Raw genomic sequence first — 24,807 nt, forward strand, 5'->3', positions numbered from 1 at the left:
CCTCGGCAAAGGCGGAAGAAGTGTTGATAAACAACATCGCCCCGCCCCTGCCCTCGCTGACCCTTTCGCTCCTCCCCCCGGCGCGCGGCTGCATCGCGCTTTCTCATTGGCGGGCGGCCGTCTCCGCGCTGGGAAGCAGCCAATGAGCGGCGGCGGCGGCGGCTCGGGGCGGAGCCCGGCTGGCACCGCCCCCGGCCGCGGGCAGTGGGCGGAAGCAGGAAGCGGGCGGAGGGCGGCGGCGGTGGCGCCATGGGGGCTGTGCTCGGGGTCTGCTCGCTGGCCAGCTGGGTGAGTGCGGGCTCCGCTCCCGCCCCGAGCCTGCCCCTCACACCCCAAACCTCCCCTCACATCCCGGGGAGCGCGGCCGGCCCGGAGCGGTGCTTCCGCTGGCGGCCCGCGTCGGGCCCGGGGTGGAACCACGCGGAGTCCCCGCGGGCGCGGTCCCGGGCCCGCCGGAGCCGGGGCGGCTCCAGCCCCTCGGAGCAGAGCGGTGCCCGGCTGGAGCCGGCCCTGTCCTTGCCAAAGCGGGTGGCTGGGGGATGGGGCCCGCCCTGGCGAGGCCCGGGGCAGCCCGGGCCGATAAACTCGTTTATCTCTGGGTGTTCGCAAACGCGCTGACAAAAACACCGATTAGCGGCTTATCTGTGCGGGCCGGTAGTGGAGTGTCTCTAAATGCGACTCGGGTTTTCCTCTCGGTGTCGCCTAACGCGCAGGTGTCAGCTTCGAGGGGAATGCCCTTACTATTCCTTTCTGTGCCCTTCAGATTCCCTGTCTGTGCAGCGGTGCCTCGTGTTTGCTGTGCCGATGTTGCCCCAACAGCAAGAATTCGACAGTGACACGACTTATCTATGCCTTCCTCCTCCTCCTCAGCACTGCGCTTGCCTGCATTATGCTGGCACCAGGCATGGAAGAGCAGCTGAAAAAGGTATGGAGGGGGAAAATCTTTTTCTGACTGTTTTAAATGCCATTACTTGTGCCAGTGACTATTGATTTTCTTTACTTGGAATGGATTATGTGTGAGACACAAACACCCAAGTGTCCTTGTTCCTGATATAAGAGGCTGGGTGTACTGAATGGCTTCTGGCTGAAACAGCAAATTCTGTGAATGTTCTTTTTAGTATGTGCCTGGTCTCTGAAATCTGACCAGACCTGGAGACTGTCAGTTGTTATCAGAGGCCTGCTGCTGTGGTATCTTAATCTTCCTGGGTGAAGAGTGTTGACATGGGGAGAGACAGATGATAATGAGGTCTGAGCACAAGGTTTTTTTTCCTCTGAAGTTTGTTGATTGAAGGCCTTGCAAATGCAGACATAAATTCACAATGAAATGTAAATTCACAGTGGAATGTGAATTTATCTTTACCCAGATACCCGGATTTTGTGACGATGGGCTCCACACCCAGATCCCCCACCTGGAGGGCTTTGTCAGCTGTGATGTGTTTGTGGGGTACAGAGCTGTCTATCGTGTCAGCTTTGCCATGGCCGTGTTCTTCTTCCTCCTCTCCCTGCTCATGATAGAAGTGAAAACCAGTAACGACCCCAGAGCTTCCATACACAATGGGTATGTGTGAGCCAGCTGGCTGCCCTTCCTTCCAGCTGCTTTCCTCCTTCCAGCTTCTCTGCTGAGCACAGTGGAAATTCCTTTATGCATACACAGACAGCTTCAGCTTTCTTTTGGACCCAGTACAGAGTAGTGCTTTGGGCTCCTTAAAAGCTCCCTATTTATGTAAGATGTTCAGTGTGCTGGTTGAGGGTGCCACACTGAGGTGGAGTAACCAAAAGGGCAGTGCTCTGTGTTTCCATAGAGATGTCAGATTGCAGCTGGTTTATATTTCTGACCTTGTGCTGCCTCTGGCACTCATTGGGTCATTCTCAAGGCCAGTCTGACCCAGCCAGCAGAAACTGGTTTCTGATTTCCAATTCCCTGATTTAACTGAGTTAGTTTTGGGCTGGATGACTGAATCATCATAGAGTCATTTAATTGGAAAGGGACCTTTGGAGAGCATAGAATCATAAAATTATAGAGTGGTTTGAGTTGGAAGAGACCTTAAGACCATCCACTTCCAACCCCCTGCTGTGGGCTGGGGCACTTTCCACTGGGCCAGGTGGTTCAGAGCCCCATCCAGCCTGGCCTTGAGCACTTCCAGGAATGGGAAGTCCTCAACCTCCCTGGTCAACAGGATCATATGATCCAAAGCCCTGGCTGGAGCAGGACCAAGCTGCTTACAGATCATGTAACAGCACATGACTGCTGTGTGGGAACTCACTGTGTGTGGAGTAAGACCAATATTTATGATTTCTATCTTCTTTTAAAGGTTCTGGTTCTTCAAAATAGCTGCCATCGTGGCTATCATGGTTGGAGCATTTTATATCCCTGAAGGGCCTTTCACAAGAGGTACAGTTGATGTTCACCATGGAATTCTGACTTGTATAAGGTCAATCCTTTTCACAGATTAATTGGCAATACTGAAAGTTCTTTTGTAGAAGATGTAGCTTCTGCCCATTTTTGTTGGAGTACCTTGGTCCATCCAGTATTTTGGTGACCAGCTGAAGTTATGGCAATAAGAAATCCCTTTTCAACCTAATAGGTTTTGATTATTAATAATTTTCTACTTCATGACACAGCCACTACTGAGCTGATCTTCTGACACTAGACTGGGGGCAACTTGGGACACTGACAACTACTAAATACTTCCCTAGAGTCTCTGAAAAATCTCTGTGGGAAACCTCTACTGTCTGGCCACATCAGAGAAACCTAAAGAGGTTGTTGACCCTCAAAGAAATGTGGCATGATGGCACTTATGTACACAAAGATGCCACATGTTAGATGTTGCCTCATTCTGAAAATGTGTTGGGCTGAACATCCCCATGATCAGCTTGACCAGCATTGGCTGCATCCCTGAAGAGCTGGATTCCTTCCATGCTCCAGATTGAGGCAAAGTCATTAACAGCATTTCTAATTACAGTTTCAGTTTTTTTCATTTTTTGTTTGCAGTATAATCAAGACTTTTTCTGTTTTTAAACAGGGGTAGCATCCAGATGATGAAAGCTAACCCTTTTTTCTTGCACTCTTTTCTAGCTTGGTTTTGGATTGGTGTTTCTGGAGCCTTCTGCTTCATTCTTATCCAGTTGGTTCTGCTTGTGGATTTTGCTCACTCTTGGAATGAGAGCTGGGTTGAGAAGATGGAAGAGGGGAATTCCAAATGCTGGTATGCAGGTAAGAATCTTAGCCTGTAAAGAATTTGTTTGTACTGGCCAGTACCCTGCAGAATATCATTTACTGGTTTGCAGACATACCTAGAATTAAACTGCACAGTGTCCCTGAGTCACTGCTGTAAACTCCTGAAATTAATAACAGCAGTGTTTCCTTTTTCTTGTTCCATAAAATGTGAAATATTTTAGGCTTGTGAGTAGCACATCTGACAGTCCTAATAAACCACACTTGCCTGGTTTGCAGGGTGTGTGCAGAGCTCAGAGCCTGGTTATCTTCAAACCTGAGCTCTGCTGTGTCCCCAGGAGCTCAGTTGTGTCTGTGACAGTGGCTGCAGTGCCACACTGAGTGTGCCTTGGTGCCTGCTCCCCAGCTGGCCACTAATTACAAACTGCTAATTGTTGTGGTTCTTAGCTCATAGCTAAGAGTGCTGCAACAGCATTATGTAGCTTCTTACAAAGAACAGACTGGAAACAAAAATGGGTGACCTCAAGCACAGGAATCTAGGGCAGGTAAATGTCCATGAGAAGTGTGCAAAAAGCACTCTCTCATTATGCCACTGTGGCCTGATACCAGTTACACTAATTAAACTGCTGCTGAGAGGCAGGTCCTGTTCCCCTGATGGCAGCCTTTCTCTGAGCTGCTTAGTGAGCCCAAGCAGAAATTTAGCCATACCTTACAAAAATGCACTCTCCTAGTCTGGTTTTGTGACCCAGGCTGCCAGGTGAGGAAGAAAGAGTGTCTTTTTGCAGTGTTAGCTGGATATTAAGCCATCTCAGATGTACTACTAAAACTGTATGTGTAATGTAAATTTTTTTCCCCTCCAGCTCTATTGTCCTGTACAAGCCTGTTCTATGCCTTGTCCCTGGTTTTTGTCATTCTCTTCTACGTTTTCTACACGAAGCCTGACGCCTGCGCTGAGAACAAGTTCTTCATAAGCTTTAACATGATCCTGTGCATTACTGTGTCCATTGTTTCTATCCTTCCAAAAGTTCAGGTATTACTTTTCTCTGCTCTTTTCTTCTGACATACCAAGCAGGGAAATGGGAAGGATGTAGTAGCAGTTCAGTCAGAGATAAGAACTTTAAAACTTGGCTATCATAGCTATGCTAGTTAGCAACTTAAAAATAAAATCTTGCTCTGAAACCATTTTACTACATAGTGACACATTTCCTGAAGAGGGGCTTTTTTTAGCTAACATGGTTTTGGACTTTGTTTCCATGTGGAGGACTGCTGGCATGGTTTTAGTGGTGAAGGCCCTGGCAGAACAGAGGAATCTGTTAGGGAGTAGCAAAATAGCTGGAGATTTATTTGCTTAATACTGTGGCTTTGAAATTAGGGGTAAACTTGTTTAATATAAGAGGAAAGTTGCATGTTACTTGATTCTGAACTGGTATTGCTCACATCACATGCTAGACTCACATCTACAAAATTGTTTTAAAAGGTTGAGATTAACTCAGTAACAGCCTGTAACTGAGTCTTGGGCACAAAAAAAAGGATTTGGTTTGCTTTTTCTTTCTCTGTTTGAGTTGCTTTTTGCATAAATTACATAACTCTAAGGAATTTCTTCCAGTCTTTCAAACATAGAACAAAGCCCAGTAGCAATGGTTTTCATGCTAGTAATAGTTTCATCTGTGGTAGTGGGGTAAAACCTTCCAACTCCAGGTAAACCTTGCCCTTTTGACCTTGGCTTGCTCTTCTGCTTTGGAACAGGAACATCAGCCTCGCTCTGGCCTCCTCCAGTCCTCTGTCATCACGCTCTACACCATGTACCTCACTTGGGCAGCCATGTCCAATGAGCCTGGTAAGCAGCACTCTGTCTTGACTCACATATTTTGGTGTGAAAGCAGAGGTTGATGGTTACTACAGATCACTCTGTGGGAATTGCTGATCTGTTCAAATCAAATCCAGTGAGGCTGAAAACCTGACTTGACTGAAACCATCAAAATGCCTCTTTGCAGAACAAAACTGGAGTGTTATAGGGAGGGAAAAAAGAAACAGTGTCAGGGCATTCTGATGTTATTTATTTATTGTACTCTAGTCTAGTTCACAGGCAGGAAAAATATTGCAGGCAATTTCTGCCTCTGGAGAATCAAAGAGATCAGCAGTTAAAGGAATGAAAAATTGCAAGTTTATCTTGTCATCTTTTCTTAGCTACATGCTGGCATCTCTCTAATCTGCCTTGAAATGCCTTTCAGAAAGAAACTGTAACCCCAGTCTGCTGAACATCATCACCCAGATCGCTGCACCCACAGCTGTTCCAGCCAATGCCACTGTCCCTCCTGCCACTCCTGCTCCACCCAAGTCCCTGCAGTGGTGGGATGCCCAGAGTGTTGTTGGACTGGTTATCTTTGTCCTTTGCCTCTTGTACTCCAGGTAGGATCTGCACTGCAATCCAGTGGTAAAGAATTGGGGTTAGCCTCCTTTGTTTGAATCTGGGTCTAGTGCAAAATGTACCTGCATTTATTCACAGCCAGCTGCCATCTCAGGCCTGAGGCCAAATGTGGCTCATAAACCTGCATTTTGCTTTGTGCATGAGGATAAGCCTTGTCAGCCCAATCCAGATAACAGAACAACATGTGTTACAAGATGATTGGAGGGATGGACCACCTCTCCTGTGAGGAAAGGCTGGGAGAACTGGGCTTGTTCAGCCTGGAGAAAGGAAGGTTTTGGGTTGGGGTGATCTAATTGTGGCTTTCCAGTGTCTGAAGGGAGCCTACAAGGACCATGGAGAGAGACTTTTACAAGGTCATGGATTGAAACTGGAAGAGTAAGTTTAGATTAAGTATTAGGAAAAAAATCTTTACTGTGAGGGTGTTAAGGCACTGGAATGGTTGTCCAGAGAAGTTGTGAGTGCTCCATCCCTGAAGTGTTCAAGGCCAGGCTGGATGGAGCTGTGAGCAGCTTGGTCTAGGTGTAATGTGTCCCTGCCCACAGCAGGTGGATTGGAACTAGATAATCTTTGGGGCTCCTTCCAAACCACACCTTTCTATGATCTGGGACTAGGAATGCTGTTTAATTAAGTTAACAAAAGCTTGGATGAAAACAGTTGGAGAAATTTCCTTATGCTTCGAAATGGATGATTTGCTAGTCCCATACATTCATTGTGGCCTATTGCTTGCTTGCTTATCAAACACTGCTGCCTGTAAAAGGAGTTGTTAACCACGTCTCTGTTTGGGTCACCCTGCAGCATCCGCTCTTCAAGCAACAGCCAGGTGAACAAGCTGACCCTGTCAGGCAGTGACACTGCCATCCTGGAGGACAGCGTGGGGACAGGCAGTGGCACGGCCGAGGAGGGCGAGGTGCGCCGTGTCACGGACAATGAGAAGGACGGTGTCCAGTACAGCTACACCTTCTTCCACTTCATGCTCTTCCTCGCCTCTCTGTACATCATGATGACACTCACCAACTGGTACAGGTAAGAGCCAGAGGGGAGGGGATGGGTTCTGTGTGGATGGGAGACTCCTCCTCCTGCCTGGCTGGTGAAGGGGCTCTCTCTGTGCCAGCTGCAGTAGAGCTGTGACTTCTCAATTAAGTGTTACTCAATTAAGGTGTGAGAAGGCAGCACAACGCAGTCAGCAGCTGTGGTTCCAGGGCACTACTTCAGAGCTGCAAGGGCAGAAAGTGTGGCTGCTGTTCTTCAGCTGGAGGAGTAGCAGGAAGGATACACATGGAATTGGTTTCAGGGGGCCTCCTGCAAAGTTTGTTAGAAGCCAAACCTCTAAACTGCTGTGTTAGTGGCTCTCCATCCTGGGAAAGATGTGCAGGGACAGCCCTATGTGCTGCTTATCAGAGGTGGGATTTCCTACATCTGTTGGAAACACTTGGGCATGCCCTCTGCTGCTGCAGCTCAGAACCACTGCTCCCAGGACATGGTATAAATTAGCAAATACTTCCTTGAATGGCAGCACATCAGCATGGGCAAGCAGGCTTGAAAACTGGGTTCCAGGAACCACAGCCTGTGATGGAGCCACAGGAAACTGCTGGCTTAGTTGCCTCACTGTGTTCTCACAAAGGCTCTTGCATTGGAGTGCCCCAAAGGATTGCCCTCACTTCAGATTCATGAGAGAGGTACCAAGGAACAGGGGGAAGTGCTTTCTGAGTCTAATGGACTTTTTTACTTTTTAGCCCTGATGCAGATTTCAAAACCATGACAAGTAAGTGGCCAGCCGTGTGGGTGAAGATTACCTCCAGCTGGGTTTGTCTGCTTCTCTATCTCTGGACCTTAGTGGCTCCTCTTGTCCTTACTAATAGAGACTTCAGTTAAGTTCCTGCACCTTCTGAGCTTACAACAGTGGGGAACTCTTTGCTGACAGCCAAAATGTTCATTTATTGCTTTAGTTACTGTTTCTTATGTTGGTATTAAAATGCAGTTGGATAGACAGTTATGTATTGCATAATGCTTGATGCAGCACCAAAATTATCAGTTATCTTTCTATTTTAACCTTTACCAGGGTTATCTTATTACTGCATTTTAAAAATTCACTACAGCTGTGCTGTCAAAGCACAAAAGAATTTATCTATTCTGTCCAAAAGCCACAACCTTCTACTGAATAGAAGTTAACATTTAGTTAGATATGAAGTAATATATTTTAAAGAGCAATTATAATCAGCATAATGCACTACTCTGCTCATGCTTCAGTTTCTGGAAGTTAAAGCCATGCTGCTTGATTTCTACATTCCACTGCTAAAGTTTATTTACAGGAAAAGTTTATTTAAATTACTAAACTTTGTGTTGTGGCAAAAAGCACCCTTATTCCTCACCAAAAGAACAACTCTGAAGTTGAAAAACTGGTTAACTCATAATTCTTTTTAAGACAAACTTGCCCTTTTTTAGAGGCAATTTCTGTGGTAACTTCTTTTTTAGAATGTTTGCCAAATGGAGTGGTAAGTGTATGAGTAGCTTAATCAACTTTATGATTATGTTGGAAAATAGAGCTTATTGATTGATTGGTTTCAGTTGTCCAATATGCTTAATAAAAGTAACATACATGGAATTATTATTATTGGCTCTAATGCATTTGCACTGTAAACTCATTTGAATAAAGCAAACTAACTACTGAGAGTGGCCCAGCTCTGTTGAAGTATTAAGAAGCAGCAGTTCCTTCTCCAGTGGAAAATACCCCATGCAGTCTCCAGGTGGATGTGACTGGTTGTTTTATCTGTGCAGTAAATACTAAGTGACAGATTTTTTTGAAACAAACAGTATTTTGTGTGAGCCTGTGGTCTGTGAGTGTCAAATCCTGTTCCTTGAAGTTGCTCAGTTTAAGTAAACTTTTGTTCTCCACCACATTTTGCTAATGCAGTGCTGTGGTGATTATGTGTAAATGTGGAACTTCTGTGTTGTTACTGATATTTACAATAAAATATCCCAACATGACACAAGACAAACATATTGAAAATATCAAATGAGCAGTTGTTACAATGTGTTTAATCACTCAGTCATGCATCATAAACTTACACATTTTTGACAACTTTGTATTATAAAATGCAATATAAAAATAAATTTTATCAAAATAAGATGTACACTTAACCACCCAACACCTCTAGGCCCACACAAACAGAAAGCAAAATGAATATTTGAATAAGACAATGATTAATTCAAGCCAAAGTGGTATAAATTTAACAAAATGATACTTAAGATTTAAAGAGATTTAATGATACAAGATCTAACAAAAACGATACTTCAGCCAGTTCCTGAAAATACCTCAGGGCTCATAACATCCATTTACAAGAGTATAAATTCAAGTACTTGTATGTACAGTTTGCAGCTACCTTTTGTGCCACCTAATGCCAATGCAGTTCAAGTATCCTTCGTTATTATCTATTTGATTTGGCAGGGATGGCTTATGTACTGGAAAAGGCATATATAAGCATGGAAAAGAAAGTTATTTCAAGTGGGAAGAAGGAAAAAATTGGTTGTAGTGCTGTAAAAACAAAAAAACCAAGCAACCCCCAAGCAAAAATCTACCCCTCCTATAAGCTTGTCCTAGCTATTCTCTTAACTTGCAGATAAGGAGATGCTATACGTGACACAAATGTTTATTTTCCAAACATGAGAAATTCTGGGAACAAACTGATGTCTTTGCTACTAAGTGCTAAAGCTCAAAGAACATTCTCAGCTCTGTAGCCAGGCACACAAAAGCCAGAGCTGTGCTTTCTGTAGGACATGCCAAGCACTGCTTAGAGAGACTTCAGGGTTAGAGACACAGCAAAAATTCCTGCCTCAGTTCTAAAGCCAAGGAACAGCAAATTAGAAATAACAGATGCCTGATAAAGCCTGGCTTAATTCAGCATCCTGACATCCACTGCCCAGAAGCCAGCTTTAAGAAAAAGAAATTCTGGAGGCACAAGACTGGCACTTTTCAGCATTGGCAGTTGTGGTGGTTTAAGCCCAGCCAGCACCATGGCCGCTCACTCACACAGGGCCACACCAACTCCTGTGAAGAAAATTCTACCCCAGCCAAACCCAGCACAACCCTAGAACCTCATTTATCATGTTTAAATCATATATTCTTTATTCTTAGTGAGCAGAGGAAAGAAGAGGGTGAGGTGGATTTATTGAAGGCATGCAAGAAAATATAAAAGCCTGAAAAAGGGTGAGTTTTGTAGAGGTTCCTCAGCCTTCTGCTGAACACCACTAGGTTTATTTCTTTTTGAAGGACACTAAACTGAATTTTGAATATCCAACTTCCCTCTCTAGTAGTTACATAAGGGGATGAAAGGAGCTGTTCCTACAATCACTATACCCCCACTTCTAACCCTGCAACATAATTAAGGAAAGATTATCAGTGAGGCCTTCATCTCTAATGGTCCATTCTGGTTTTCTCAGTGGTACATTGTGACTGAAATTAAGAGGCACTAAAACAACAGAGGCATCACTCTGTTCTAGCAGTTCAGCAGTGTGGGCAGCCACTGATCTGTCCAAGTCCTGGTGCTGTGTGCTACTGGCTTCTAGGTGGCAAAAAACAGAATTAATTTCTGCAAAACAGAGAGCATATTCTGGTCACAAAGGAGGAGCTGCCTAACAGTACTCTTTTACCTTAAGTAGATGAAAAGGGTAGTTGGTTTTTTTCCCTGCACTAAAGGTAACAGTTACCAAAGAGGAGTTAAAATTGACTTGTAAAGGTAAGAAAAACGAGATGCTTTCACTGAGGGAAATTAATCTCTTCCCACCTTTAATCTACAACTCTTCATGTGATGAGTTTGCTGCTCCTATAGATTCTGAACTGCCACACAGAAAAAAAGCTTCATGGTTTTACCCTTTTCAGAACCCAGTCTCTTTACAATGTCAGGATGACAGGTATGGCATTTGCCACCCCTTAGTTCCAGGATGAGGTCTGCTGCCAGGTCAGGAAGTCATTACAGAAGTCTCCTTTTGGCAGTGCAGTCATGCTGCAAGGGGGCTAAGAGGAAGAAAGACATTCAAAACAGAGTTTGGCACTTTGAAAAATGAGTGTCTGAGATCCTCAAGATAATTTAGTTTTATATTTACAGAAACGTAACTGGTGCCTATAATCACATTTGGCACTAAATCAAGATTTCATCCAGAGAAAGTGCTCTAGTGATAAGTTCCCAATTAGAAGGGATGGTCTTTTCCACCAAATAGTGAATTATTTCACTTTGAAGTAACAGACTGTGCTTTCCTCGTCCTCGTGAGGTTTCCTATCTCCACACCATTATAGTGCAGAAAAATGTGTGCAAAGAGTGTGCTGAGAGTTAAGTCAAGACCATTAAATAAAATTAACTTGGGGAGTGGGAACAGCTTATTCAGACACAGGTATCTTACCCTGCTTTGACATCAATGTTAGTTCTGTCTCTAGACAAAGACCTAGAAGCACAGGCATACAAGTTATGGGTAAATATCACAGAGATGATTCAAGTCTAACTTCATACAGGAACATGACAACCAAAGACAAAAGAGGTCAACAAAGTTAAAAACCAAGTTGTAACATTTCACAGAAGAGCTGACAAGCACAGTGAACAAAATGCTACAATATCAGGAAATTCAAGAATGTCCTTTTAAAAAGCCTGTCTGCATTTGGTTTCACAGACTTAAAACTCAAATTCAGCCCAAAGTAATAAGCTAAAGCAGCACCTTGCTGTCCTACATGAAGTATTGCCTTCTATACATCACATGCCAACTGCTACAAAACCTCCTCACACATCCTGGGTATGAGGTACTTACCCAATTCCTTATCTCAAGCAGAAAAGAACTGTCAATGTGGGAAAGTGGCTGACACAGCTTTCTTTTATTTGGTCCTGAACCTCATTATTTGAGGCTGTTGTCCAATCAAAAGCCTTATTCAATGATCTGAAAAACGTGCTGTTTTCTGAAAATGAAGATTGCATCTGCTGTATAAACCTTGGTATAGATGCTATGCTAGTAAATCCATCAGTCACAGTTCCTCCAACTATGAAGAGGTTTAAGAGATGATCTCCATACAGGTATTCATGAGTAAATTTTGTTCTGTATTAATTTGAAAGAAATATTCACTGAGATATTTCAGAAACACCAACTCACAATCTGAACCACATGACAGAGGACAGGCCAAATTAAGACTTCTATGGTTCTAAGCAATCTTCACTACAGAATTATATTTTGCAGGGTTCAAAAGCCATTTTCTTTCTTTCACCAGTCTGTCATTACTGGTGTTTGCAGAAGGGGAAGAGACCAGATAATCACAAAGCTCATAAATCATCCACACTTTTCACCTGTGTGGGGTGGGGACAAGAAATTGTCAAGCTTACCTACCTGCAATAATTTTTTCCCTTTATCATTAGAAAGAACAGGCCAGTTGGCACCATTCACACAGAGGTTGATGAGCCTCAAGTCTTCTACACAACTTGTGCTCTTTGCTTTTACCCTCCCCGAACTCTGCCCTGCCCCCATTGTGCCCTCTCCAGCTTCCTTTGGTTCTACAGTGTAAAGTGCCTCAGCAGTGTGTCCCTAAACTGCAGGTTTAGGAGTAAGGCAGAGTTCACAACATCACTTAGCAGAGCAGATCTTAACTGTGCTGGAAAACCTTTCCCTCCAGTGGTTTGTTAGTAACAGTAATAGAGCTGAGGTTTCATCCCTCGCAGGGAATCATCACACTGCTTTTCATCTGCATCCCCACTCACTAGCAGCTCATGGGGAGAGCTGTCACATGGCAGCACCAGCTCTGAGAAATCATACAGGAAATCCTCTTCAGAGGCCAGCAGCAGCTCATTCCAGGCAGAGATGTCCAGCTTGCCTGCAGTACCACCATACTCCTCAGGAAGGATCACTGGTGGAATGTTTTGGTGAAGGGAATTCAGATCACAGCCATGAAGAAAAAACTGAAGGAGAAAGCAAAAGAGTTTTTAAAGTGCACATCAAACACTTTGCAGCAAACTGCTGGAACAGTCAGCTAACAAGCTTATTTTGAGCTAAAGAACAACTTTAAGAAGTGATGTGTTCATGGGCAAGTGGCAGCACAGAACAGTGGGCAGGTACATTCAGACACACCAGTGAGAGAAGTCTTGAGACAAAATCCACACCTTGTGCAGATTAAATCCCAACAAGACAGACTTGACATGTGCCTGGGCTCAGGTTTCATATTCAGTTCATTCCCAAGTTCACTCATGGGATTTAAAGTACTTATCCTTGTGGACAAAAAAAAATCATTCTTGGCAACCACAGTCCTGTGGAGAGGACACTTGTGCCACACAGGACCCTTGCATAAGGGAAAAGAGCAAGGAAGGGGCAACACAGTTTTCCTGTGACACCACCACATGAACTAAGTGCTACTGGGCCAAATAATTAACCACAGGGATAATGTCCTGGATACAGAGCATCTGTACTAAAGTTCCATATTAATATTTGGCCAGTATTGAGTTCCTCAAAGTTTCTGTCTCACAGAGAATTTTCTCAACAGGTGTATTTTTTAAAATTTAAAGCAGAAAGTAAAATGGCACCAACATTTTTCTAACTGTCAAGTATTATAATTTTTCTTTTTTTTTTTACTTAAGAATGGCCAAGCAAGGAACATACAAACATTAATATTAATGTTAAAATCACATAGATCCTTACCCTGTTTGCAATCTTTTCCTTCAGAAAAGGCTTGATGATTGCAAAAATGCCTTTGAATATACGAGGCTCATTTATTATGTTAACAGCCTTTATTCGAATGGGGAATCCATCCTGAAGGGTAAAGAAGATTTTTATAATGCAGTTTAAAAAACATTTGCCATCTTTCTCTTTTTAAAATTTTCTGAGACTGACTGCCAGCACAACCCACTGGCTCCCCAACTTTAATCTGAGGTACCAACATAAACCAATACAAGAGAAATTCAGCTTGTTACAGAGAACAGTCCTAGGATGACATCTTGTGAGCATAAAAACAAAATCAAGGGACAAGAAAACCATCAAAAAATACACTGCTGTCAGTAAATCTTCATTTCTAATGTTGGTGTTTATCTCCCTTGACAAAAACACTTAGATAACCCTTGTCCTTTGGGTATTCCCAGCCTTGATAAGGATGCAGCCACCAAGTGATGTCTGCAGCTCCTGAGGAGGGCACCACCCTCAGTGCCAGAGCAGGCTGCTTCTAACAGCATCCAACAAGATTTGGTGCCCAAGATACTCTAAAATGTGTTTTTATGTGAAGAAGGAATCAAATATCACTAGGAAGCACTGTTTCCCATACAGGCCAGTTCAAACAACACTATTGCAGCACTTCCTATTATGGGATTTTTGCTGCAGAAATTTATTTGCAGAAATATTTTTCATAGGCAAAAGCTCATGATCAGCACTTAAGGACTCAGTGAGGTTTCTTTTCTCTATAACAAGCTCTACATATACAAATCAGTCAGTGCTTGGAGTGAAAAGCAGACAAAAGGCACTGCTGGAATATTTTTCTCCATAGGAACATCAGTCAATTACCTCATCTGTACAGGAGCTGCAGCTCAGCAAGCTGGATGCAACACATTTATATTCCACAATACCTTTATGTCCTTCTCCAAGTCCAGCTATTGCTGTGTGAATATCTTCCAGCAGGAACAGCAGGACACCCATGGCTTTATTTGTACAAATTAATTATGGGCTTACAGTTAAATGATGCATTTAGATCATAATGTAAAGGACTGAGTTCTTATAAAGGCCTTCCTTAACTCAGCAGTCTCATCTTCTACACTCCCCTGACTCACCCTATCCTTCCTGATCCCATGGATACAATAAAGGATGTAACCAGCTCAGGCCAGAACAAAAGTAATGATGGAATGAACCCCTTCAAGAGAAGTTTTCTCATCTCACTCCTCCAGACTGTATCAACATCAAATGAAATCATCAGACCTTTAGCCACTTTGGCCATGCTACTCCTGAGTCCTTTCCTCTTCCCATTTTGTCTGTCCAGCTTCACCGTGTTTATACCCTTGCTCTAACTTGCAATCCAACACCTTCCTTCTACACATCCAGGCAGAGCTGTTTTCATTATGCCTCTTGTGCTAAAGAAGCCTCTGCCTTCAGGGCATGGATGGAAATCCTCCTCAAATCACACCCATTCAAAAGTCCTCTTAACATTTTTGCAGCAGCACTTGAGCTGGAACCTCCACTTGCCCCATGCTTGGCTCCATCTCAGCTGACAGGAACCATTTAAATATCAGGCAATTTCCTCACTGTCTCATCTCTAACTATAATTCTCTGCTCTCTTTCTTCCTTACCACTACCCAACAGAACTGCTTCTGTCTGTTCCAACTCAAAGTCTGCATTTCTAATGCAAATTTAGTTTTAGGTATTCAAAAGTCAAAAAAAGGGGCAAGTGAGGTAAGTTGGCTGTAAGGGTGTGAGAAACTGGTTGGGCAGAGATTGTTTAACTCTGCTAGGGAAAGCCAAGATGATGACATTTGCAGTGACATAGTCAAGAACTCTACACACAGCAGCAGTCATTTACAATGCACAAGTTTATTTTCCCACCAGTTCAGGTCTTACCTGAAGAATTCCAATCACTTTTTTGGCTACAAAAGGACCAAAATGAGACGCCTTAGATAAGCTGACTCCTTTGTAGTCTGCCAGGATTACAATTCCATTCACCTGGGTCTCTTCGGACTGAATGAGTTTTTCTAAGGTTAAGTATATGGCACGAATGTTCTCAGTAATCGGATAATTACTGGGTGTCCATCTGTCTGAGGTTACAAGACAGGGATGGTAAGTCGGAGAGTGAAGATAAGCTAACAATACACATTCCAAAAAACTGATTTTCTGTTCTCCTGGACTCAAAAGTTACTCTGGATAGCCACAGTTCTAGTTCAGAGCAGCTTTTCTTAAGCAAGAGGTAAATGGCAACTCATGTTTACTTCAGGGAGCAAAGGCAATGGCTTTAAGAACCCCGTTCTCCACCCAGCACAGCTCATTAATAGCAGTTTCAGCTCAGAAAGAAGGCAGGTAAATGGAAAAGAGGAGAATGAATGGAGAGAAATTTACAGCAAGCCTGGCAGCACCAAAAGCACATGAAAGACTCTGATTATTTACACAGGAGTCAGAGCTATAGGTTTCTCTCTCTGCTTATTGTAAAAACATTATGTGCTTCTAAGGGTAGGCCCACAGCCCTATTTCAATTTGAGGGACTGCATAATAATTTTCCTTGAGAAATATTTCCTTGAAAAATTTCATCGACCCACCTCACTGCATTTTCATTTTGCCATGACCGCACTTATTGCTGACACAGGAAAAGGAACTGGAATAATGCTGGCTAAGGACCAGCATGTCCCTTCCCCAGTCAGCTTTTCGAATTTGAGAGAGCCCACATACTCTGTGCAAGTCAGCACTGCTCAGAGCAGAGCAAGGAACAGGCTTTTGGCCCAGACACACCTCGAGGACGGGGAACAGACACACTCAGGACTGAGTACCTGGGCGGATGCAGACGACGTGACGTCCCTGCGGGTCCCGGTGAGGCAGCACAGTGACAAAGCCTGACTCCAGGACAGGCTTTATTGCAGATGGCTTCAGGTTACTGAACACCTCTGGCCAGGTCCTCCTGCAGGTGTGGTAGTTCACCAGGAGCTGAAGAGCTCGATCGTAATCAAACTTCCTGGCTCGGAGGAACCTCAGCAAAAAAGCATCGTCCAGGCAGGTCCCCAGGGAGGGATAGTCCTTGCACACCATATCCCTGAGGGCCTGCACGTCACGGAGCCTCCATTCAGGCTTCTCCTGCAGCTCCTCCCGGGCTTTGGTAACAAGATCAGGAGACAGGGTACAGACATACTTTGGCCGGTCTGGCAGGAGCTCATTGTCCGATGGAGACCCTGCTGACGGACTTGTCCTGGTGCAGTCGCTCTCTCCTGACATAATGCAGCAGGAATCTGTCAAAAAACAAGTGCTGCACGTGACAAACAAACCCACAGACTTACAACCACAGTGACTGTTTACATATTTATTATCTTCTGTATCCCTCTGTTTCCTAACTGAAGATGCTTCCTTTCCAAAACCAGCATTACAACCAAGACACAAGGTTCATTTTAATTCTCCTACCAGGATTAGAAAGTGCAAGTTACTCTAATCTCTTTATCCTACCTAGCAGGTAGAGTGCTACCTTGGGTGAAACCTAACCAATTAAAGTTAAAATACAGAATTACACACCTTCACTGCAAAGCACAGAATTTTAATTTGCTTTAACGTTTACTTCCTATGTCTAGTTGAAATCTAAAGCAGTTGAAAACTAAAGCAAAGCAAAGATCCCAGTTTCTCATGATTCTCACACTTGAATTACACTCTCTTCTGAGAAGCTCCCCCACCTAAGCCCAGACAGCCAGGTGTTTTCCTTAACTTCTCTGGCAAGCACATGCCAACACCTCTGCCCAGGGGAATGTTTTGGGCAACTCAGGAGGAGCAGCACTCAGGAATATAAGAAATGGCTGCACTGCACAGACTGGATGAGCAGGTAAGAAAATTGCAGACTCTTACGCCAGCACTGCATGGATACTGAGGCTACCTTAATTTAGTTCTAACTTTTCAGTGTGATGTCAATATGTCTGACCTGGGAGCTGAAATTCTAAATCCAGTCACAACTGGACAGAGATGAGTAAAAATTAGAACATCACGAGCCTGCCATAATTCCTCTAGCTGGACCTGGGGCTAGCAGTGAAACATGGCTTTATTTTGCTGAGCTGTTGGCACTCAGTCACCCACAGCACACCACACGGAACCGCCTGCCACAGGGACACTTGTCACCATAGCCGCCCTCCTCCTGCACTGACAGAGCCCTCAGTGCCTCCCTGCCCTTCCCCAGGTGCTCGGGACGGCCCCCGGCACCGCTCCTAGGGAGCGATGTACCCGCGGGGTACGGCGTGGGCTGGGCAGCACCAACCCCGCCGGAGCGGGGCACAGGGGCCAGGGGGCTGCCAGGGCCCGCCAGGCCCCGCAGGCCGCCTGCACCGGAGATCCCGGTCCCGCAGCTCCTGGGCCCATAGCCCGACCGTACCGGAGCTCCGGGACCCGCAGCCTCCGGGCCCGCAGCCCGCCCGTACCGGAGCTCCCAGACTCCGCACCCGCCCGAACCGGAGCTCCAGCCCCGCAGCTCCCAGACTCCGCACCCGCCCGTACCGCAGCACCTGGAACCTCGGAGCTCCCGACTCAGCAGCGCCCGGCCCCACACCCGCCCGTACCGGAGCTCCCAGACTCCGCACCCGCCCGTACCGGAGCGCCCGGCCCCGCAGCCCGCCCGTACCGGAGCTCCCGGCCCCGCAGTCCGCCCGTACCGGAGCTCCCGCGGAGCAGCCGCGTCCCGGCCCCGCCGCCCCGGAACGGCCCCGGCCGCTCGGAAGTGACGCGGGGGCCGCGCCTGCGCCATGGCCCCGGGGTGGGGCCGCGGCCTCGGGAAGGGCCCGGAGGCTCCGGCGGCGCCGGTCCCCGTGGGGCTCGGCCTGGGTCTGAAATCTGGGCTGCCTCCGTCTGTGGCGGCTGCTCCGGGCACCGAGAAGGGGGCCCGGGGACGCTCCCCGAAGGGACACCTGCCCTTCAGTGCCACCTCATCCTCTATGACAACCGCGGCCACTGCCTCCAGCCGAAGGCAGAATTTTATATATATACACATACATGTGCATAGATACGTGTGTGTCTGTGTGTGTGTATGTGTGTGTGTGTATACACATATACATATATATCTACACACAAATATATATATATGTAAATAATACATATATTTTGTAAACCACGTTTTATAAATACATTTTACACTTGTAAAATACATTTTATATGTATAGAGTGTATTATGTATGAAATACACTTTTATTATGTATATATGTATATATATATATGTATGTATACATACACATTTAAATACACTTGCATGTACACTTACATGTACATACGGATATATGTATGTTATGTGTGTACATAATATATAATATTGTTATATAATATATGTAATTATATAACACAGCAAGTATACTATCTATAGATTATATACTAATTATATATAATATATAATCACATATATAAAAATGCATTTTATTTTTACATATATAAATATATAAATAAATATGAATATATATAAATATATATATATTTATATATCTATATACGTTTATAAAACCAAATATATCCTATATATTTTCTATACAAATACGTATCCCAGGGCCTGTCCCTGCCAGCCTGAGCTGGTGTGGGATCACTGACCAGAGCTAGGGCAGCCTCAAATCAGGCTCCAGGCAAGCACAGCTGGATGGAAACAGGGCCCGAAAGATGTCCTGGCTGTATCCTGGATTTAAACCACAACAGAAGGACTAAATGTTAATAAAAGGAGAATTTTTGGGTAGTTTGGCTTTGGTTTGCTTTTTGACAGGACAGAAAACTATATTATCCCACAGGAGGTGATGCCTGGCCTGTCTGCATGGAATTTGTAATAAAAAGCTGGTCCCTCCCAGGTTTGCTGCAATGCAAAGGGCTCACGGGGAGCGCTGGGGACGGGGAATGCCACGTTTAACCCCAGAGCTGAAGGGCCAGAGAGGCTGATTGCAAAGGCTCAGCATCCTCCTGCAGGGTGGTTTCTCTCTCCTCTCTCGCTGTAAGCCGCCTTCTCAGCCAGGAGAGGGAGTCGAGGATAGCTGGACAAAGAGTGGGAGCCCCAGGAGCCCACAGTGGGAACCAGGGCCCTTCTGCAGCTTACAAGGTTCAGCTCTCATTTATTTCTCTGCCAAGGGGTCACCCTTCCAAGGTAGAAAATGTTTCAGTGGCGCTGTGCCTGGTAAGAGAGATACCAGCACGGGTACAAATGGAGTGTGTCACCAGTGTCACCTGCACAGAGCTGTTCCAGGGAAGAGGAGCACATTCATTCCAGCCTGTGCTCATGGTAAAAACCCAGACCTGGGTGCAACATGTCAGGCTGGGTCCAGTTTGGATCTGAGTAAACTGGGCCTGTTTGTGATGTTGCTCTGTGCCTTTTCCAGCAGAGTTTTGGGATAAATGAGGTTGGAAGGGACTCAGGAGGACAAGAGATTTTGCATTGCTCCCATTTGCATTCATGCAGCTCCTGGGCACAGAGACCTGCTCCTCCTGCACAGAGACATGACAGAAGCAGCCAGGTGGGACCTGGAGTCCCAGGTGTGCTGTGGACATGGGTCTGTGGCCTCCCAGCTGAAGGGATGACAGAATTTCCTGGATCACCTGATCCACCTAATTGCTGATCTGAGAAAAGGCTTCAAAACACCAAACAGCTGGGAAGTACTGGAGCTGCAAACAGGAATTTATGCTAAAGGTTGCAAAATCTGCTTGGAATTTGCACCTCTCAAACAAGGGAGGAAAATTTAGCAGGGAGGTGACAGTTCCAGTCCTGACTGGTTAATGGCTGCTGCAACAGGGTGTTAGGAGTGAGCAGGGATGTTTGAAAGGAGTGACATGGGAATGAAGCTCTGTTTTGGGGAACAAGGAGGGCAGGAGATAAGGGAGAATCAGTAACAATCAATTGAGAGATATGGACAATGAAATTAGGAGGAAAAGCTTTAGGCAGGTGAGAGAGAATGATGAAGGAAAGTACAAATGAGGATATTGCACAGTGAAAAAGAGCTGGGAGTGGAATATAATCTGGGGATTGCCCCCAAATGAAGTGACTGCCTTACCTCAGCTTTTTTTATGTGGAGAATGTTGAACTCATGGAGAGCAGTGGGTGGTGAATGGAAGTGAGGGGGTTCAAGCATCAAGCCAAATTGGGGGAGTTTGAAAATGCTGGCACAGGAAATCACAGGAACTGTAGCAAGAGCTTCTGTAATTTACTCTTCCTGGTGTTGGCATCCTGTGACTAGAAACCAGTAAAGGCAGAACCTGTCTATAAGGAAGTAAAAGCTAAAAACTGATAACAAACATCTAGGAACTGACAGTCCCAGGAGATGTGATAGCTGTAGCCTGAATTTAAATTCTCCTTCCTAGAAAGGAGAGTTTTGTCCTTGTCCACCACATCAGAAGGGAGAAGGACATGCTGCACCACATGCCCACAACCCTCCCAGCTGAGAGGAGATGAACCCCACCAACTCTGCCACTCCATCAGGTCCAAACCCGCATTCTTTGCAGGAGTTTTCATCAGGAATTCTGTTGTGACCTTGGGAACCACACCCTGAGCCCCATGGGGAATCCAGCCCTTCTCATGTTCATCTCTCCTATCACATGTGATTCATGCCTTTCTCAGCTCTCTGGGTGCTCCCATGCTCTGCCGTTGTGTTATAAATGAGTGGCTGTTGGTGTTGGTTGATATTTAATGAAGTCCATGTAATACTCTTCACTTATTTACTTATCCTATCCCAGTCTTAATACCCAGCCTGGGAAAGTTATCTTGGCTTCTTTAAGCTTTTCCACCATTAGCAATAAACGTTTTACAGTCTTGGCAAGCCGAGGCTGAAAAGCGAGAGCATGACTTCAAACAGCACTACTCATAGAGAAGGCTTTAAACTGATATTAAATCACTAAACTGTGCAAACCTAACAGTCCTGTCATAAAGATAATCTGGGAGCAGTTCAGTCCAGGAGGGGCTCTGGTCCTTGGGTTGCAGGTGGAACCTCTGAGCCCCACAAACTACAGAACCCTTTTGGGTAACAGCATCAGAACAGAGAGCCACTCATTCTGCAGGGCTGGACAAGGTCTGCCTGAGTGCCAGGGCTCCCATCTCAAACCTGAGCTGCTCCTCCTGCACCAGTGCAGCAGAATGGGAAGGGCTGGAGGGGAGCAGCAGTCCCTACTAAGGCAGGGCCATGCCAGGCTCCAGACATGGTGCCTGCCTGTCATACAATCCTCTGTGCTCAGAGGATGAAGTGACTAAGAAAATATTCCCTAAATGACCACCAGTATTCCCCTCAAAGCCTGGAAGTGTGCATCCTCCAGGACAGGCTTCCATGCCTGCTGTCACCCTGCGTGAGGTGGTGTGAGGAGGGGATCTCACAGATGGGAGCCTCAGCTGGGAGCAGCACACACTGGGCTGCAGGGGACCATCCCTGCTCTGCTCATGCCCTCCCCACGCACAGATGGCACACCAGACCCACACACACAGCTATGGAAACAGGCACTGATGTGCAAATGCACACAAATCTGTAGCATCTGCTGGCAAAGCAGCTGCACACAGGCAGGCACCACCACCCAGGCACACAAAGCTGTGCTAAGGTGCTGATAGACCCCCAGAAAGGCCAGTGTGTGGTGGGACACACACACACACAGCCTTACCCAGCCCAGGCTTTGAGGGAAGACTTCCCCTCTCCTTGGCTCCACCAGCTTCAAGATGAGCAGTGTTTTTGCAAAAGCTTGGTGAGGAATGTGCTTGGCAGGACCTCTGAATGCTTTAAATATTACAGGATTTCTGCAGTTTAATTTTATAGAATCACAGAATAACTTAGGTTGGAAGGAACCTTTAAAGGTCATCTAGTCCAACGCCCAGTTTGCTCTGAACTGAGCATTTCCTTTCACTGCTTTTCATGATGGAGAATGCTTTTCTGGAAGGAGAGCAGCTGTCTCAGAGGCAGGATGGGTCCCTAGCAGGATTAACCCTTGAAAGGGGCTGTGATGGGGCTGCCCTGGGTCCCTGGCAGCTGCTCCTTGCAGCCCCTCCATGGCTGGCACAGGCTGTCAGAAACACTCAGGTTTGCTCCTGCAAGGAACCAGTTGGTAAATGGTGGAGGATACTTTCCAGGGGCAGAATGAGGTTGGACTGGGTGCTCCAGCTCCTGGGGCTTTCAGCCTGGGGTTCATCAGAAGCCCATGAAGCAGAGCTGGGTTTTAGAGTAACCCCTGAGTGATATCTTTGCACATCTTTGGGGTGAAGGAAGTCAGCTGCATGGTGGACTGTGATGGGAGGGGCTGCATGCAATAAATAGTAGGATTTCAACAGAAAATTAAGAGCCTGGAATGCTGGAGCTGTCTCCACGGCCTCCTCAATGGGTGCACAGCACAGCAGGTCTCCTGTGTGCTCTCCCAGGTGAGAAAGTGCCACTCTAATCCCACACCTCAGAATATGGTTAAGAGAGGGCTAAAACCCACTCAGCAGCAAGGATCCCAATGGTTGTTCTTTATCTGTGCTGGAAGTGCTGTAGGTCTGAGTCAGGCATTCTGTGTTTGGCACTGAGGTTTCTCTTTGCTGCTTCTCCCTCAAGCTTTTTTCTGAGTAGCTTGTCCCTGCAAATCAGCTCTGAATGGCTTCCAGGATATGCTTGAGCCAGTGTGCTCCATGTCAGTGGTTAATGGTAAGTAACCCATCAGTAGGATTAATTAAAATGTGTTTTTAAGGCACAGTGGTGTTTTGGGGAGTCCTGGAAAGGAGCAGAGTATTATGGGTTCCTTTATTGTAATGACTTTCCCGGTCAGTGAGGGGGAGCATGTCCTGCTCCAGCCAGTGCTGACACCTGGCTTGGCAGCAGCAGAGAGGAATTCCTGTCTGACTTGGGATGCTTTCTGTGCTGGGTGTCTGTCCAGGCATTCCCTCAGGCAGCTCTTGTGCTGTTTCTTGCACCCCGAGCAGTTCCAGACCCCTCATCTGGTGTAGGGTTCCCCAGGCTCACAAGGGGTCCCTGGTCTTTGTGAATCCATGGGGTCCCAAGGGACTGCAGGTTCCAGCCAGGCAGAGCCACCAGATGGGAGGGGCTGGAGTGGAGACAGAGCCCAGGGCTTTGTGTAACCCACAACTAAACCCCAGGTTAGGGTGCCCTCAGGCCTCTGGAAGGTTTTGGCCACGATCAGACAAGCCTGGCATCACTCCAGATCCAAAGCCAGAGTAAGCCTAGGAAATGCAGTTCCCAAACCACCTTCTATCCCTGGGTTAGACTCAGAGCTCTTCTTCCCCTGGGTTTGAACTGGGTTGAACTGAACTCTGTTGGTCCCAGCAGCCTCTTCCCTCTCCCAGGACACAACTGCAGGTTGTGACTGCAGGGTTGTTTGTGCCGAGCTCTCCTGCTCACTCTCACATAACGAAGCTGACAATATATTGCCATTTTTATTGGCCTGGCTGGCAATTTTTCAGGCGCTAGGTACGTTTATGATTGTCAGGGTCACACCTCAGTTTGGAATGGGGAGAGGGATTTTAGACATACCCACACCTTACCATTCCTCCTGCAGCCTCTGTGAGTGGGAAGGACTGTGCAGCGTGTGGCCTGAGCTCCCCAGCTGGTTGTTGATATTTGCATTAAGCCCAGGGGGAACTGGCCAGCCTGGCACATGGAATTGCCTGGCTCAGCAGTGCCACGTTGCTGAGCTGTCCCTGCTGCCTCTTGGTGTTCATGACTATCTGTGCCTGTGTGTGCACTTGTGAGTTTAATAGCAGCAATAGTTGCTTTTGTCAGGGATGATATGCAGGCCATAAAACTTGTTTGCCTTTCGCCCCCCCCCCCACCACACTAAGATATGAAAGCTGTGGAAAAGGCTCCAAAGCCTGCTGGCTCTTTCAGATGGAAGTTATATAAGGAATATGAAAAGAATGCATTTCATGGTGGCCAAAGGACCTAAAAATACCACTTTCACAGATCTTTGCTTGGACATGATGAAAAGATTCCTCAGCTGGAGATGGAGCTCTCCAGGAAATCATCCCTAGGCTGAGCTGCAGGCACAGAGAGCTCTTGTATTTAAAAACAATGTAAGGGAAGTTGTGTGTCAAAGGCCAATCCTCAGAGCAGCCACCTCCTGTGACATGGGACATGGCCTGTAGGCTCCAGGGAACCCAGCAGGGTAAAACACAGCCCAGGAGTGGCAACACCAGTGTTTCAGGGTGATTCCAGGCTGGAGGGACAAAAGAGGTGAGAGTTGGGATTGAGGACACCAATTAAGGACAAGGTTGCTTCTGGGACAGTTCATGGGGTTTTTTTCCCAAGTGAGCTGAATCCAGCAATAAGAAATCTCCTGTAGGAAGTGCACTGATTTAAGATTAACCAGGTAAAGGGCAACCTTGATAGAGCAGTTCATGGGAAGGAGCCCAGGAGAATTTATTGCTTCAAAGATTTGATATTACATATATGGAGTTTTTAGGGCATATACCCAGGTAAAACCAACCATGAATCACAGCAGAGGAGTCCCGGGGTTTTTTATTAAAAAAAAAAAAGAATTAAGTCCTTTTCTTTCCCTTGACTGGACTAACCACTCAGTCCTGTGTGTGCTGGGATAACATGTCCTGGGACTGCCT

At 46.0% G+C, this 24,807-nt stretch overlaps 2 protein-coding genes across 4 annotated transcripts; one reads left to right on the forward strand and one right to left on the reverse strand.

Moving 5' to 3' along the window:
• The first annotated feature begins 205 nt into the window (after positions 1 to 205).
• SERINC3 (serine incorporator 3) lies at positions 206 to 8,271 on the forward strand. The gene is made up of 10 exons (XM_036395477.2): positions 206 to 288; positions 764 to 925; positions 1,365 to 1,558; positions 2,313 to 2,392; positions 3,077 to 3,214; positions 4,036 to 4,205; positions 4,922 to 5,012; positions 5,407 to 5,584; positions 6,399 to 6,626; positions 7,337 to 8,271. The coding sequence occupies exons 1-10, from the start codon at positions 250 to 252 to the stop codon at positions 7,473 to 7,475; spliced, it is 1,419 nt and encodes a 472-aa protein (XP_036251370.1). The 5' UTR covers positions 206 to 249; the 3' UTR covers positions 7,476 to 8,271.
• A 332-nt stretch (positions 8,272 to 8,603) lies between these two features.
• On the reverse strand, positions 8,604 to 17,972 carry TTPAL (alpha tocopherol transfer protein like). Of its 3 annotated transcripts, none has more exons than XM_036395479.1 (5): positions 17,924 to 17,972; positions 16,076 to 16,528; positions 15,159 to 15,352; positions 13,263 to 13,373; positions 8,604 to 12,529 (listed from the first exon to the last, which is right to left on the reverse strand). In XM_036395479.1, the coding sequence occupies exons 2-5, from the start codon at positions 16,512 to 16,514 to the stop codon at positions 12,254 to 12,256; spliced, it is 1,020 nt and encodes a 339-aa protein (XP_036251372.1). In that variant the 5' UTR covers positions 16,515 to 16,528; positions 17,924 to 17,972; the 3' UTR covers positions 8,604 to 12,253. The 3 variants fall into 3 exon arrangements, with proteins under 3 accessions (XP_036251372.1, XP_036251371.1, XP_036251373.1); XM_036395478.2 differs by having other exon boundaries at positions 17,893 to 17,959; XM_036395480.2 differs by lacking the exon at positions 17,924 to 17,972 and adding an exon at positions 17,862 to 17,920.
• Between the last annotated feature and the right edge of the window lie 6,835 nt (positions 17,973 to 24,807).

Source organism: Molothrus ater, chromosome 17 (assembly GCF_012460135.2).
Source record: "Molothrus ater isolate BHLD 08-10-18 breed brown headed cowbird chromosome 17, BPBGC_Mater_1.1, whole genome shotgun sequence".
NCBI classification, from domain to species: Eukaryota; Metazoa; Chordata; class Aves; order Passeriformes; family Icteridae; genus Molothrus; species Molothrus ater.